Genomic DNA, 17,060 nt, shown 5'->3' with positions numbered 1-17,060 from the left:
TGGAATGACATCATTGATCCCGTAGTTCTGCAGACTGATAAAGTGGCCTACTCAAAGGGCCAGAGCAAATGGCATGTGTCATGCATGAGCTGGCACCGACTAATATGGAAGTTACACAGCAAGATACCTGTCCGTCTTCAGTATTAAGAAATCATTGACCGCCTTCCTCTGCTCATATGGAGCGTGGAGTTCCAACAGGTGGCAACGTCACTTAGCAGGCGATGTTGGGGAACAGCATTTTGCGTTTTCAGCTCAAGAAGGGAGTGTTTTGAGGGGTAAGAGTGGCTGAAGTGTATGCACATTGTTCGATGATGATGCAGAGAAGTTCCTCTCCTGTGTGGCTCAGTTCGACCAGACTAACAAGGTACAGAACTGCATGACAACGCCTAGCTTTGCATAGGTGATATGATGTAGGACCACTATGAACTGTGTGTGCCTAGAGGGGGGAGTGAGGACAAGGTGGAGAATGAGGAGGCTGATGAGGACATTGGCACATAAATCCCCACATTACAACCCAAGGCGACATTGCTATCACCTGGCCAAGGGGCTGGTGTGCCTCAGCTGGAACAACATTTACCCAGTGGGCTGTAAACAACATATATTGTCCTTGACCATAGTTGTAACTCCATATGCTAGCTCTGGCATTAACGTTACCAGACACCGAGGACTGGTCCACCTTCTGCTCAATGTACGTGTGCAGGCATGGTACAGCTTTTTGAGAAAAGTAATGTCGGCTTGGGACTCTCCATCTTGGGTGGGCATAAGCCATCAGTTCCCTGAAATGTGCAGAGTCAAATACATGGAAAGGGAGGGACTGTAGTACCAGCAACTTGGCCAGGTGCACGTTCAGCTTCTGCACCATTGGATGAGTGCACACATACTGTTGTCTTTTTGCAATCGCTTCAGTGATCGATTTCTGTTGAAACAAGTGACGAGAAGTAAGAAAAGGAGGGGCATCAGGATCAATAGACGACATTGAAGTCGATGGGGTTGTAACATTAGATGAGTGGCATGGTTTTCCTATGCCACTTTCTGGTGACGCTCCTGTAACGGATCTAGTGGCACCCCGATCGGGTACCTCCGTCGATAGATGCTCCTAGTGCTTTCCGAGGACTCCAAGCACTCCACCTGACCGTACGCACTGCAGACCCCACGAACCGCCGCAGCTTGGTTGGGATCTCACCGTCCTCCACCCACGCTGGACCCAAGACCGGGCTTCAGCTTCTAGTGGGTGAACCTCTCCTACATCCAGAGAGCAGGAACCATGAACAAGCTCTTACAAGAGCTTATACTCAGGGGAGTATTGTGATATAGCAATCCCCAAGAGTGTAGTTATCGCATTCCCCAAACATGAGCCAAAACTTCATGGAGGTATAAAGCAGCCTCTTTATTTTAACACACAAGCATTTTATACACATCTTCCAACAAAGTTACCACCCACAGGGTTTTGTAAAAACAGCCAATAACCACGTACAATCATCCCCTCTGCCCGTGATAGAATTTCCTCACACTGGGTTGATGCAATCATCACAGGCAGGTGAATACACAAAATCCTCTGTCCTGGAGACAACCGAGAAGTAATTCAATTATCTCTCAGGACAAAGGACATCGCCAATACACACAGAGAGACAATGGAACAGACCTCCCTACTCAACGGATACAATGTCCCACCCTTTTCAATACACATAGACATTTAACATCCCAAAATGGCGCAAATTAGACCAGGGGTTCAAGTTAGTCCAAGTCCTTTGTGAACAAATGAGGCGTGGCTGATGAGAGGGCCCATAATCCTGGGGCAAGAGGCTGGTAAACAGGCCCCTCAAAAACCCAGTGGCGAGGTTGGTTTCGCCACAGCTCCATGTATTAAAGCAGGGCCAATATTAGCCCCCGGCTATGCCTCACCTACACATCCTGCATACCACCACTCTAATGTCCCCCAGTGATCTGGTGAAAAACACTGCTGAGTATGGCATTTTCCGCTGCTTTTATGAACCTATGCACTACTAGTGTGTGCTTCACAGGTAGTTTCCCGAGTAGTAGATGGTGTACCCCTCCCGCATTTGACTCCAGATGTCCCACTGCTTCCACCCTGCTGTCTCAAGGGCACACTGCCACCCTCTTCCCTTGATGATGATGATGCCCCCTCTTCACCCGGCTCCCACGGGTGATTGGATACATCATCTACATATGTTTGCTTGTCACTTGTTTCACTCTCACCGTGTCACGGAAGGTGTACAGAAAACTAGAAGACACAAAATGAAGATCCGACTGACTGGATCTGTAACTAAGGAACCAAAGGGAGAGCCCTGCAACAGACCTGGCTCTCTCCCTAACTGCTCAGCCTATGCAAAAATCTCAATGGTAGATGATCGCATATCCTCGTTCCTCAACTGTATAACACCTGAACACCCTATAATAGTGAGGGGACACGACCACCGGCTCCCTACACTTGATACGAAGGGAGTCAGGGTCACCTGGGATCCAGCAAACAGGAAAACACAAATGAATAAACAAAACTTATCTGTAGAAGACTCAGTAGTAGCATCCAGCATGCACACACTCCAGGAAGTTGTATAAACCGCAAAGTGATGCAGTATGGGAAGGGATTTAAAGGGATGCAATCAGTGCAACTACATGACAGCTGAGAGAGGCTAACGAGATGAGAAAATGAAAGCAAAACAAAAGGAACCTCAAGGAGGAGGTTCTGAAGAATGTCTGTCAGAGCTTCTCAGATGTCTGGTGGTGACAGTACCCATCCTTCTACGAGTGGACTCCGGACACTCAGAGCCCACCTTCTCAGGATGGGACCTATGGAAAGCCCTGATGAGACGAGTGGCCTTAATGTCTGTCACTGGGATCCACATCCTCTCCTCAGGACCATAACCCTCCCAATGAACAAGGTACTGGAGAGAACCGCGGACAACACGAGAATCCACAATCCTAGAGACCTGAATTCAAGATTACCATCAACCACAATCGGAGGAGGAGGCAAAGACGAGGGTACAATGGGTTGGACATAAGGTTTTAATAAGGACTTATGAATAACATTATGGATCTTCCAAGTCTGAGGAAGATCAAGATGGTAGGCAACAGGATTGATGACGGACAAGATTTTGTGAGGCCCAATGAACTTAGGACCCAACTTCCAGGAGGGAACCTTCAATTTGATATTCTTAGTAGACAACCACAACAGATCACCAACATTCAGGTCCGGACCAGGTACACGTCTCTTATCCGCCACACGTTTATATCTCTCACTCATGCGCTTTAGATTATCCTGAATCTTTTGCCAAATAGATGACAAAGACGAGGAGAATCTCTCCTCATCAGGTAAACCAGAAGACCCCTCTCCAGAGAATGTCCCAAACTGCGGATGAAACCCATATGCACCAAAAAATGGTGACTTATCAGAGGACTCCTGACGACGGTTATTTAAAGCAAACTCAGCAAGGGACAAAAAAGAACACCAATCCTCCTGATTCTCCACCACAAAACAGCGCAGATATGTCTCCAGATTCTGATTGACGCGCTCTGTCTGGCCATTCAACTGCGGGTGGAAAGGAGAAGAGAATGACAACCGAACCCACAAGCGAGAACAGAAAGCCTTCCAGAATCTGGAAACAAACTGCATGCCCCTATCAGAGACTATGTCTGAAGGAATACCATGCAATTTGACAATGTGATCAATAAATGCCTGCGCCAGCGTCTTAGCATTGGGCAAGCCAGGAAAAGGAATGAAATGCACCATTTTGCTAAAACGGTCCACCACCACCAGAATCACAGTCTTCCCCGAGGAACGAGGCAGGTCCGTAATGAAGTCCATGGACAGATGTGTCCAAGGACGGGAAGGAATGGGTAACGGAAGGAGAGGACCTGATGGCCGTGAATGAGGGACTTTGGCACGAGCGCAGGTCTCGCAGGCTGCCACAAAACCCGCAACCGACTTACGAAGCGCCGGCCACCAGAATCTCCGAATGATGAGATCCACTGTGGCTCTTGCCCCCGGATGCCCAACAAGGACAGTATCGTGGTGCTCCTTAAAAATCTTGTGTCTTAAAGCGAGAGGCACAAACTACCTCCCAGGAGGACAAAGATCAGGAGCCTCTGAGTGGGCTACCTGAACCTCTGCCTCCAATTCAGGATAAAGAGCACCACACCTTCAGCCAAAATGGGACCCGGGTCTTCAAAATTCCCACCTCCCGGAAAACAACGTGACAGGGCATCCGCCTTCACATTCTTAACCCCAGGGCGGAACGTGACAACAAAATTAAACCTTGAAAAGAACAAAGACCATCTGGCCTGTCTCGGGTTCAGACGCTTGGCTGACTCCAAGTAGGCCAGATTCTTATGGTCAGTAAACAAGGTAATAGGGTGTCTGGCTCCCTCTAGCCAATGGCGCCATTCCTCAAAAGCTAACTTGATGGCCAACAACTCCCTATCTCCCACATCGTAATTTCTCTCTGCGGAGGAGAGTTTCTTCGAGAAATAGGCACACGGTCGCCATTTGGCAGGAGAGGAACCCTGAGACAAGACCGCACCCACACCCACCTCAGAAGCGTCCACCTCAACTATGAAGGGCAGAGAAATATCAGGTTGTACCAACATGGGAGCAGAAGCAAAACTCTCCTTGATATTAGAAAAGGCCTTACGCGCCTCTACCGACCAGGAGGAAAAATCTACCCCCTTTCTAGTCATATCAGTGAGTGGTTTAACAACAGAGGAATAATTCAAAATAAACTTCCTGTAATAATTGGCAAAACCCAAAAAACGCATCAGCGCCTTCTGATTCTCAGGAAGCTCCCACTCAAGCACAGCGCGGACCTTCTCGGGGTCCATGCGAAAACCAGAAGCGGAGAGAAGAAACCCCAGAAATTGAATTTCTGGAACCGCAAACACACATTTTTCCAGTTTAGCGTACAATTTATTCTCCCGCAGGATGAGCAAGACCTGTCGTAAGTGTTCCTTATGAGTTTTGAAATCAGGAGAAAAAATCAAAATGTCATCTAGATACACTAATAGAAATTTCTCCATTAAATGATAAAAAATGCTGTTCACAAAATGCTGAAAGACGGCTGGAGCATTCATCAAACCAAAAGGCATAACCAAATTCTCAAAATGGCCCTCAGGGGTATTGAAGGCCGTCTTCCATTCGTCTCCTTCTCTGACCCTGACCAGGTTGTATGCCCCTCTTAGATCCAACTTGGAAAAAACTCTAGCCCCAACAATCTGGTTACACAGGTCCGGGATCAGAGGAAGCGGATAAGGGTCACGAATTGTGATACTGTTCAGCTCCCTGAAATCCAGACATGGTCCTAAAGAACCATCTTTTTTCTTAACAAAGAAAAAAACAGCGGCAACAGGTGACGTCGAGGGTTGTATGTGTCCCTTTCTCAGACTCTCAGAGATATAAGCACGCATAACGACCCTTTCAGGTTGGGAGAGATTGTATAAACGAGATTTAGGCAGCTTGGCACCTGGGGTGAGATTAATAGGGTAATCGTACTCCCTGTGAGGGGGCAAGTCCTGAACACCACTCTCAGAAAACACATCCGAAAATTCAGAGAGAAAAGATGGTACAGTCTTAGTAGAAACCTCAGAAACAGATGTCGTGAGGCAATTCTCTCTGCAAAAGTCACTCCAACCATTTATTTGCCTCGTTTGCCAATCAATGGTGGGGTTATGTTTAGTGAGCCATGACACATCCTCAACATGAGTATCACTCACAATCAAATGGATATTGTGAGCTATGCCCTTTAACGATTTCTGAGAAAGTGGAACGGAATCAATAGCATAAACAGGTATATCCTTTCCCAGAGTGCATACCTGGAAACCATGAGTTATAGCAAATTCATTATCAATGAGATTGACAGCTGCTCCACTATCTACAAAAATCTCACAAAAAATGTTCTTGCTGTCTAGCGCCACACTGGCAGGTAGGACAAAACGGGAACTACAAGCAAACGGAAAACCTTCAATTTCCGCATCAACCTTGCCAATAGTAACAGATGGAACATTTTTAGTGGATTTTTTTCTTTTTGTTTCTTTATTACGCTAAAAAAAAACAGCCTGAATCTCCTAGAGGGACAAACATTTGCCAAATGATTTATACCTCCACAACAGAAACAAACCTTCCTATGAGAGCTGAATCCTCTATTGTCAGAGGCAAGCAAACCCAGATGCATGGGCCCCTGCTCAGAAGGTATTGAGAGCGACGGAGACCCCTGTGCACTGAATGAGACCGCCACACTGTCCTTGGACTGAGTATGACAGGAAGTAGTGATCTCTCCTCTCTCTCTAAGATGCCTGTCAATACGAACGGCCCGAGACATGGCAGAGTCCAAGGAGGTAGGTCTCTCATGAAAGGCAAATGCATCTTTCAATCCCTCTGAAAGACCATGGCAAAATTGACATCGGAGTGCAGCATCATTCCAACCAGTATCACGTGCCCATCTCCGAAATTCTGAACAGTATATCTCTGCGGACTGTTTACTCTGGCATAAAAGACGTAGTCTAGACTCAGCCAGAGCAATACTATCTGGATCATCATATATCTGACCCAGGGCTAAAAAAAATTCATCCACTGAACAAAGGGGCCGTGCCCCCACCGGCAGCGAAAAGGCCCAGGACTGAGCGTTATCCCTGAGCAGCGAGATGATGATCCCCACCCTCTGCTCCTCATCACCAGAGGAATGGGGAAGTAGGCGAAAATGGAGTTTGCAAGCCTCTCTAAAACGAACAAAATTCTCACTACCCCCGGAGAACGTATCCGGGAGCGAGATCTTAGGCTCAGAACAAACTCCATGAACGCAAGCTGAACCGGTCACCTGAAACTGAGAAACAGTTTTACGGAGATCTGCTACCTCCAATGAAAGACCCTGCATGTGTTCAGTCAAAAGTGAAACCGGTTCCATGCTTGAGACTGTTTTGGCAGTTTATAATGTCACGGACGGTGTACAGAAAACTAGAAGACACAAAATAAAGATCCGACTGACTGGATCCGAAACGAAGGAACCAAAGAAAGAGCCCTGCAACAGACCTGGCTCTCTCCCTAACTGCTCAGCCTATGCAAAAATCTCAATGGTAGATGATCGCATATCCTCGTTCCTCGACTGTATAACACCTGAAAACCCTATAATAGTGAGGGGACACGACCACCGGCTCCCTACACTTGATATGGAAGGAGTCAGGGTCACCTGGGATCCAGCAAACAGGAAAACACAAATGAATGAACAAAACTTATCTGTAGAAGACTCAGTAGTAGCATCCAGCATGCACACACTCCAGGAAGTTGTATAAACCGCAAAGTGATGCAGTATGGGAAGGGATTTAAAGGGATGCAATCAGTGCAACTACATGACAGCTGAGAGAGGCTAACGAGATGAGAAAATGAAAGCAAAACAAAAGGAACCTCAAGGAGGAGGTTCTGAAGAACGTCTGTCAGAGCTTCTCAGATGTCTGGTGGTGACACACCGCACATGCCTAACCTCTTGCAACATGTGCTCCCATCCGACTATTATAATCGCTAGTTGCACACCTAAAGGAGTCCGCAATGGACCTCTCCTCCAAGTAAGGGTTGGCCTGTAACTGCTGACTGTGCTTACAAAGCAAATTGTTGCTGAAAAGCAAAGAAGAGGTGGCAGCTGTCATTACTTGCCTAGCAGAAGGAGTTGCAAAAGCAAGAGGCAGGTTCAGGACAGGTGAGGGCGTAGAGGCAGTTCTTGGGCCATGCCAACTAAGCATGGTGTCAGAGGAACCCACTGATTCATGGCTGTGGGTATCTGTTGTCGCTTGTTGCTGTGGCTGCTACCATGCCCTCTTCTTCTGCTGCTACTTGTGCCGGCTACAGCAACATTTTTGCCACTGTCCGTTCCTTTGGAGGGCCAAGGAAACTGCCTGTTGGCCATATTGTATAGTAACTGTATCGCTAAAATAATGGATTGACTCTGAATGTCGGTTCACTAGAACATGATGCACATGACGACATATTACACCTGCCTTTAATACTGTGGCACACTAATTGTATCACTAAAATAATGGATTAACTCTGAATGTTGGTGCACTAGAATGTGATGCACACAGCGATACATTATCCTTGCAGTCTCCCTGTACTCTCCTTGCACTCTCTTTCCAATATTCTTCTATTAATTGTTTTCAGCAACACTGTCCCTAGCGCATGAGTGATTGCCATGTCTTTCCCTATGCTCAGCTCACAGGACAATGGCAGAGACTGTGCAGGATGAGGGTTTTATAGGGGATGGTTATCTGCGGATTGGCTGTCTGTATGGCATTATGGGTGATCTTGCATTCCCCTGCTTCTTACTTTCACTTTGTAACACGTGCAGCCCTCATTTTAGAAAAAAAATAACTGCTTCATTACCACAAAGTGCAAGAAAATTTGGATTAGTTGCGAATCAAAGTTTTCCTACACTTCGGACCAAATTCTGCTTCACTTTGCTCAACACTACTGTAAGCCCATCAGAATTGGCATATCCATAATGTTAAAAATGAAAAGAAAAGAAAAATCGCAAATAAACATATCTTTGGATCTAAAAGAGGTCTTAAAGGGTCTAAAAAACAGAATGTTCACATATCAGAGTCAGCATCAGCATGACAGTCAGTGTCAGAGTCATCATCAGGGTTTCCATCACAGTCGGCATCAGAGTCAGCATCATGGTCAGTATCAGGGTCAGCATCAGGGTCAATAACAAACTCAGCATCAGATTCAGTGTCAGTCAAACTAACATTTTGATGTTTGATTCTAACATCTGAGGATGGCCTAATATGTACAGTAGACTTTGCATAAGGCCCCATGCACACGGCCGTGTTTCACAGCCGTGTGCGGGCCGTGGAACCGCGGCCTGGATCCCTCCTGAGAGCAGGAGCGCACAGCGTCACTGGTTGCTATGACGCCGTGCGCTCCCTGCTGCCGCCGCAATACAGTAATACACTGGTATGATCTATACCAGTGTATTACTGTACTGTGCCGGCAGCAGGGAGCGCACGGCGTCATAGCAACCAGTGACACCGTGCGCTCCTGCTCTCAGGAGGGATCCAGGCCGCGGTTCCACGGCCCGCACACGGCCGTGAAGCACGGCCGTGTGCATGGGGCCTAAGTGTGACATGGTAATGGTCTAACATATCTACATACTATAGAATGTATATTTAAAAAAATCACACCAACATTGCCCCTTTTTTTGTTGGCTGAGCAGCTTACAAAAACAACTTTTTATATAAGTGTTATGTATTCAGAAACATATAACATTAAAATAGGAATCTTAGTTCTCTGGCACTAAAGCTATAGTAGATGCTGGATGAAGTAAATATATGTGGTTTAACAACAGATAATAATGAAAGAACAGTTTTGGGGGTAATATGTATAGACTGAGTAAACTGTGTTAGAAAACAAAGGAGAATGCTGAGGAAAAATGTTTAATTTCTTTCCTATCTGTGCAAATAATCTACCTCTAAGACCTCTTGCACACAAACGTATTTTCATTGCGCGTCCTTCTGTTTTTTTTATGGACCCATTGAAAGGAATAGTTCTGTATAGGGTCTGCAAAAAAAACGGAAGGTACTCCGTGTACATTCCATTTCTATATTTCCGTTCCACTAAAAATTAGAACATGTCCTATTATTGTCCGCATTATAGTACTGTTCTATGAAGAGCCGGCTGTTCCGTTCCGCAAAATACGGAATGCACACAGATGTCATTCATATTTTTGGCGGATCCATTTTTTGCAGACCGTAAAATACATACGGTCATATGCAAGAGGCCTAATAGTGGGCAAAGTTAAACACCAAACCTACCAATGTTATCTTGACTGGTTTAACGTGTTAAGGCAACAATATCACATTATATTAATACAACAAACTGTGTAAATGTGACAATTCTGGTGTTTATGGAGTCAAGATAATTCTGACCACATTTGTTTAATGATTTAATTTTTGTATTATAACAAAGTCTTGACTGTCCTGCAAAAAAAAAGTCAAACATAGCGAGATTTGCAAATAAACATAATGATCATCTTTATGCAGCATTCCAAAAGGTGAAATTTGGTCTAGGCACAGAGACAAGTACCCCACATCAAGTTTAAATTAACGTGTACTCATGAAAAACACAAAGCATATGCTTTCATTTGTGCAAAGTAAGGTCAGAACTCGAAACTGTGAGCTACAGTGGCCCAATGTATTCTTGAAAGAAATATTTTTCACAACCACAAATAATAACCACTGTATAATCTAAGCAAATAATGTTATGTGGCATTTGAAAAATTAAACATAATATGAAAATTATAATATATGTTTTGTAATCATTTTGAAGTTAAAGAATTTAAAATCGCTATATAAAAATAATACAAATAATTAATGGTAAATGGAATACCTTTTAAAATATCCAAAATTTACCTTCCTCTTAAGAAAAAAAAAGCAAAACCAAACTTACTTTCTCCCTCTTGTCGAGTTAAACGTCCCGCCATATTTCTTCCGGTTAAGGATGAGAGCAGCAATTTCGGGGACGTATCGGGCAAACATTGCCTGAGTGCGTGGAACGAGAAATAGGAAGAAAAAAACAAAGGACAAATAGCATGCAGAGAGGTTCGCCCTGCAGCAATGACACCACGCCTTGGTCAATACTTACTTCCGTCCACTAACTGCACTATAAGAACCACCATATTTCTTTCGGTTTCCTATTAACTCTATGATTTCAGGGACGTAGCTGGCAAACATGGCCTAGGAAGGAAGACAGGAGACAGAAGAGAAGACTAAAAAGAAAGAAAGGACGTCTGTTGCAGAAAAGGACACGCTTGACATAGGGGGTGGACTTGGGGGAGCAGCTCCAGCTATATTAACCAGGTTTGGATGGATTTATTATACAAATAAATAAGACGTTTCGATGCACGTGTATTAGATACACCAGATTAAAGGAATGAAACATTACTATTCATCTAAGGGTACAGCTTCATGTTAAGGTTTCTTGATGCAGTTTTAGAAGCTAAAATCAGGAGTGGATTATTCAAGGAGTAAACGTATTAAGGACAGATACAACAATTTTTTTTTTATTCACTCCTGGTACTGGCTTCCAAAACTAAATCAAGAAACCTGAATGTGTGGTCGTACCCTAGGAAATGTTGTCAAGATATATATACCATGTTAGGTTTAGTTTATATGTGCTCTCTGCCTCCAAACACACTCTAAGGCAGGCATCCTCAAACTCCGGCCCTCGAGCTGTTGTAACTACAACTCCCACAATGCCCTGCTGTAGGCTTATACCTGTAGGCTGTTCGGGCATGCTGGGAGTTGTAGTTTTGCAACAGCTGGAGGGCCGCAGTTTGAGGATGCCTGCTCTAAGGCCTCTTGCAAATGACCGTATGGTTTTGCGGTCCGTTTTAAACTGATACGTTTTTCAATAGTTTTTTTTTGTTTCACTAGTGTTTCCACTTCGTTTTGCTGTTCCGTTTTTCCATTTCGTTTCCGTTTGTGATCCGTATTTTGTGGATCACAAACAGAAACGGAAGCATACAATAATTCTTAAACAGTAAGTACATAAAAAATTGGGCTGGACATAAAATGTTCAATAGATGGTTCAGCAAAAACGGAACGGATATGGAAGACATACGGATGCATTCCGTATGCATTCATATTTTTTTTTGCGGAACCATTGACTTTAATTGAGCCACGGATCGTTATTTGCGGACAATAAGACAAGTTCTATCTTTCAGCAGAACGGAAATACGGAAACGGAATGCATATGCACTACATTCCGTTTTTTTGCGGAACCATTCAAATGAATGGTTCCGCATACAGACCACAAAAATGGAACGGAAAAAAAATAAGTTTGTGTGCAAGAGGCCTAACACTGTCCAATCAGTGCCGACAGTGTCAGACTGCGTAGGTACACACAAGTGATGAGTGAATTGGTTTGTTCTGCTATGGACAAATCCGATTTGTTCATTATATTATGTGTACTCTGGCTGAGGGATATCTGCATATCAATGGTAAAGAGTATTCTTTGCAATGAGGCCAGATTAAGATGGCCAATGCTCTTGCAGCACTATCTTAATTTCACGCATGTGCTGTTACCGTGAGTAGTAACAGTACATACCCTACTGATAAAGGTAATGGTGACACTCAGTTATAAGCTTATGCATACATATCCAGGGGGGGGGGGGAAGACACTCCTGAGTTATAAGAAAAGGTGCTCCAACATTGATATTTTATGGGCAATACAGGAAACTTGCTTTGTCAAGGAATTATAATGGGTTATAGCAGTCTCCAAAAATATTTGGTGCTTTTAACAATTTGGTGACCTGAATGGCTACATCAGGTGAGGGATTCTCTGAGAATGAATTACCACTAGCTGTGACTAGCTGCACAGATGTGAACTTATTTTGCCATGTGCTCACAAGAAACATTGCATGATTTTACATAAAATTGTACTGTTTTCATTGCTCTACCTGCATCTGAGCAGAGATGAGGATATTAGATATTAGACAACACATTTAATCTCTAAATAGTTTGTACAGTTTTAACTATTGGAAAACTCAAAAATGTGATCTGACACAATAAACTAAAATATAGTTAAAATTAAGTGTATCATTAACATTGGCTATGTAGTCATTAAATGCAAAATCCTGCATAATTCTAATGTATCTTTGTTACTTTCATTGTTGTTGTTTTTTATGTTACAACCTGAAAAGTTTGAAGAAGCAGGCTTTCTGCTGACTATATTATCACTATTACTTGTTGAGTGGACAACGGTGTACTGTTCTGGTGGGCATATTATGTCATAAAGACATTAATCCCTAAATTAGCAAACAAATACATTCTAGTATTCATTTTTTGTTTTCTAGCAATAGTGCTTACATTAAGCATTATGAATGTATGTGGGAATAATCAGACCCTCAGCACATTCAGAACAGTAGTACATTGTTGTACATTCAAAGCATGAAAGAGTGACACGAGTGATAATTAGAATAAAACACAAGTATAATAAGTACAGAGCTTGCTTCGTGACAGTTTTTAGGTATTAACATATGTGTGCACTGCTGTGTTTAAAAGAAAACAGAAAAAAATTAGTGCAAAAAAGGAAAAATAGAAATATATTACATACGTTTACAGTGGTATTAAGAGTTTTTCATGGTTTCAAAGAGTATTCATTGTGTAAATGAAAACTTATACAAACAATTTTCTATATCAATTCCTTTTGGTCTTCAAAATCTCTGCATGCAGTTATTCATTAAAAATTTCCAGAGAATAGAAAATATGTCCTGGAAATATTGATCAAGTAAACAACAAACTTTACCATTCAATGTATACTGACAGAGTTCTTGAACATCACAATGAACTGATACACAGCATTTTATTACAAGTATACACGAAAATTGTATAATTTTCATTGTACAATGATTTAGAAGTATTTTCTGAAACCACAATATCTTATTTTTTTTGCCTGTAGCCAATGTTAATGAAAGTCTAGTTTTCACTAAAAAGAAAAATAAACATTTATGTACTGTAATAATTTTTACTTAATTTGATATTACTCGTTTTAGTTAGTTGCCATTTTGAAGTAGGATATATTACCTTTACTTTGATTCAAGATTTTAATATGTTCATTCCTAAAAATCTGGTGCAGTTCAGTTCAGTTAAGAGCTAATCAACCCTTCTACAAGTCTGTCAGTTATAAACATTCTCAACCAAGCCCTGGTTGCTCAAAGCTTGGATCTGATCTCCCTTTGCCGAGCGTGTTTGAAAGAGCAAAAATATTTGGGTCTACCAAATAATACCCAATATGTAAGAAAAAAAAGGGGTAATGCCACAAAAATCCACAAAAAGGTATACATCACAAAAATTGAATTGTAATAAAAGAGAGACATGACCAAAAGGTGCCTTTCCTGTGAATTTGTGATTTGTCTGCAAGACATTGCAAGGTGACGGTCACTCTTTTCCAAACAGAACATATAGTTTAGTTTCTACATGAAGTTTATAATTGTTTCATAAGATGTTGTAAAGACTAATAATCTCATAGTAAGGCTTCATGCACACAATTGTATTTGTTATTTGGTATGAATACCACAGCAAAATGAGGATGGCTTTCAAGTGCAGTCTGCAATTTTCTCACTCCCATCAATAGAAATGGCTATACTTGTCTGTAATATGAGCCAAAATAGGACATGTTCTATAATTTGTGGTACGGTCACAGGGATCCACAAAAAATACAGATGGGTCTGTAAATTAATGGGTCCGTGTGCTATCTGCAGAAAATGCAAATAGCATATGGATAAAAAATACGGTTGAGTGCATGAGGCCTTAGTTATAGAAGTGGTAGAGAGTTTATTTTGATGTGTACGCCTAAAAGGTTGTTACTCTTCAAGATTTGCATTCAAGCACTGTTCAAGAAAGTCCATGTATGCAAACATTGACATTTAGGCCCGTTTCAGACAAGCAAGTTCACTGTGAGAAACACTCTCCGTGTGGGAGTTTGATTTCTCGTCCTATTACAGCCAATGTGAGACACACACAGAATTATAAATCATTATAATGCTGGGAGGTCCTGTCGCAGGAGTAGAGTACTGGACAGGATATCATGCTCCCAAAAACAGTGTGTTTCTCAAAGCGAACTCGCTCGTTTGAAACTGGCCTTAGTGTTTGTCTGTCTGTGAAGGTTCTCATTTATCCAGGTCATGGTATATATCTGTAAAGAAATAAATCAAGGCAACTGGACGTACTGTAGATTTCTTGAAAACATTTCACTCGTTCTTCCAACGAGCTTTCTCAATTCTGAGTGATTGTACAAAAATTCTGGGAATAAATATGTAACTGAACCCACATCTGGTAATTATACTCAGCCTTGGGTCAAAGGTGTTGATCCATTATCTTAATTGGAGTCAGTAGGTGATAAAGACTTCCCAGAAAAAGGTGTCAAGACAGCATTGTATGTGGCAGACAATAGATGTCTAACCCACCCCCCACCTCTATTCAAGCTTGGCTTCTCCATTTTTACGTAGATGGCCTCCTTCACGCCTCGTTTGTACCAATCGGCCTCCTTATCCAAAACACGTACTTGACTGTCTTCAAAGGTGTGACCTGTACCTTTTAGATGTAAGTACATGGCTGAATCTTGACCAGAGGTTTTGGCTCTGCTATGCTGAGCCATACGCTGATGTAGTTGCTGTTTTGTTTCGCCGATATACAGTTCTGAGCATTACTCATTGCACCTCATTTCTCATTGGTACAAATGAGGCGTGAAGGAGGCCATCTATGTAAAAATGGAGAAGCCAAGCTTGAATAGAGGTGGGGGGGGGGGGGTTAGACATCTATTGTCTGCCACATACAATGCTGTCTTGACACCTTTTTCTGGGAAGTCTTTATCACCTACTGACACTAATTAGGACATGTTCTATAATTTGTGGTACGGTCACAGGGATCCACAAAAAATATAGATGGGTCTGTAAATTAATGGGTCCGTGTGCTATCTGCAGAAAATGCAAATAGCATATGGATAAAAAATACGGTTGAGTGCATGAGGCCTTAGTTATAGAAGTGGTAGAGAGTTTATTTTGATGTGTACGCCTAAAAGGTTGTTACTCTTCAAGATTTGCATTCAAGCACTGTTCAAGAAAGTCCATGTATGCAAACATTGACATTTAGGCCCGTTTCAGACAAGCAAGTTCACTGTGAGAAACACTCTCCGTGTGGGAGTTTGATTTCTCGTCCTATTACAGCCAATGTGAGACACACACAGAATTATAAATCATTATAATGCTGGGAGGTCCTGTCGCAGGAGTAGAGTACTGGACAGGATATCATGCTCCCAAAAACAGTGTGTTTCTCAAAGCGAACTCGCTCGTTTGAAACTGGCCTTAGTGTTTGTCTGTCTGTGAAGGTTCTCATTTATCCAGGTCATGGTATATATCTGTAAAGAAATAAATCAAGGCAACTGGACGTACTGTAGATTTCTTGAAAACATTTCACTCGTTCTTCCAACGAGCTTTCTCAATTCTGAGTGATTGTACAAAAATTCTGGGAATAAATATGTAACTGAACCCACATCTGGTAATTATACTCAGCCTTGGGTCAAAGGTGTTGATCCATTATCTTAATTGGAGTCAGTAGGTGATAAAGACTTCCCAGAAAAAGGTGTCAAGACAGCATTGTATGTGGCAGACAATAGATGTCTAACCCACCCCCCACCTCTATTCAAGCTTGGCTTCTCCATTTTTACGTAGATGGCCTCCTTCACGCCTCGTTTGTACCAATCGGCCTCCTTATCCAAAACACGTACTTGACTGTCTTCAAAGGTGTGACCTGTACCTTTTAGATGTAAGTACATGGCTGAATCTTGACCAGAGGTTTTGGCTCTGCTATGCTGAGCCATACGCTGATGTAGTTGCTGTTTTGTTTCGCCGATATACAGTTCTGAGCATTACTCATTGCACCTCATTTCTCATTGGTACAAATGAGGCGTGAAGGAGGCCATCTATGTAAAAATGGAGAAGCCAAGCTTGAATAGAGGTGGGGGGGGGGGGGGGGTTAGACATCTATTGTCTGCCACATACAATGCTGTCTTGACACCTTTTTCTGGGAAGTCTTTATCACCTACTGACACTAATTAGGATAATGGAATCAACACCTTTGACCCAATGCTGGGAATAATTACCAGATGTGGATTCAGTTACATATTTATTCCCAGAATTTTGTACAATCACTCAGAATTGAGAAAGCTCGTTGGAAGAACGAGTGAAACATTTTCAAGAAATCTACAGTACGTCCAGTTGCCTTGATTTATTCTTTACAGATATTTAGTGTTTGTCTATTTCTCCTCAGCTTACAAGAACAGAATATCTGTAGAAGACCTGTTAGCATATCTAGTTTAGAAAATAGTCATATTTTTCATGAAATAACAATTCTGGAGAATCTTTTTATTAGAACTTTTGTTCCTTTGTTCCTTTGTGATTTTTCAAAAAAAAATTATGAATAAATTGACTGGGGATTACTACTTGGGGTGTGTCACTACAATGTCCAATTAATGTTGTCAATGCCAGACTGGGTAAGGACATACGTCT

The 17,060-nt window shown here is 42.5% G+C and overlaps 1 protein-coding gene across 3 annotated transcripts in view; it reads right to left on the bottom strand.

Moving 5' to 3' along the window:
• The window catches only part of KCNMA1 (potassium calcium-activated channel subfamily M alpha 1), a 731,805-nt gene that overhangs the window by 362,205 nt on the left and 352,540 nt on the right, over positions 1–17,060 (bottom strand). For all 3 annotated transcript variants that reach the window (XM_044299035.1, XM_044299036.1, XM_044299034.1), the window contains exon 9: positions 10,637–10,728. In XM_044299035.1, coding sequence (XP_044154970.1) covers positions 10,637–10,728 — 92 coding nt within the window. The remainder of the gene's footprint in view (positions 1–10,636; positions 10,729–17,060) is intronic.

The sequence above is a fragment of the Bufo gargarizans genome, chromosome 6, assembly GCF_014858855.1.
Source record: "Bufo gargarizans isolate SCDJY-AF-19 chromosome 6, ASM1485885v1, whole genome shotgun sequence".
In the NCBI taxonomy this organism is placed as follows: Eukaryota; Metazoa; Chordata; class Amphibia; order Anura; family Bufonidae; genus Bufo; species Bufo gargarizans.
Note: the sequence above shows the minus strand (reverse complement) of the source record. Positions and strands in the feature narration are given on the sequence as shown.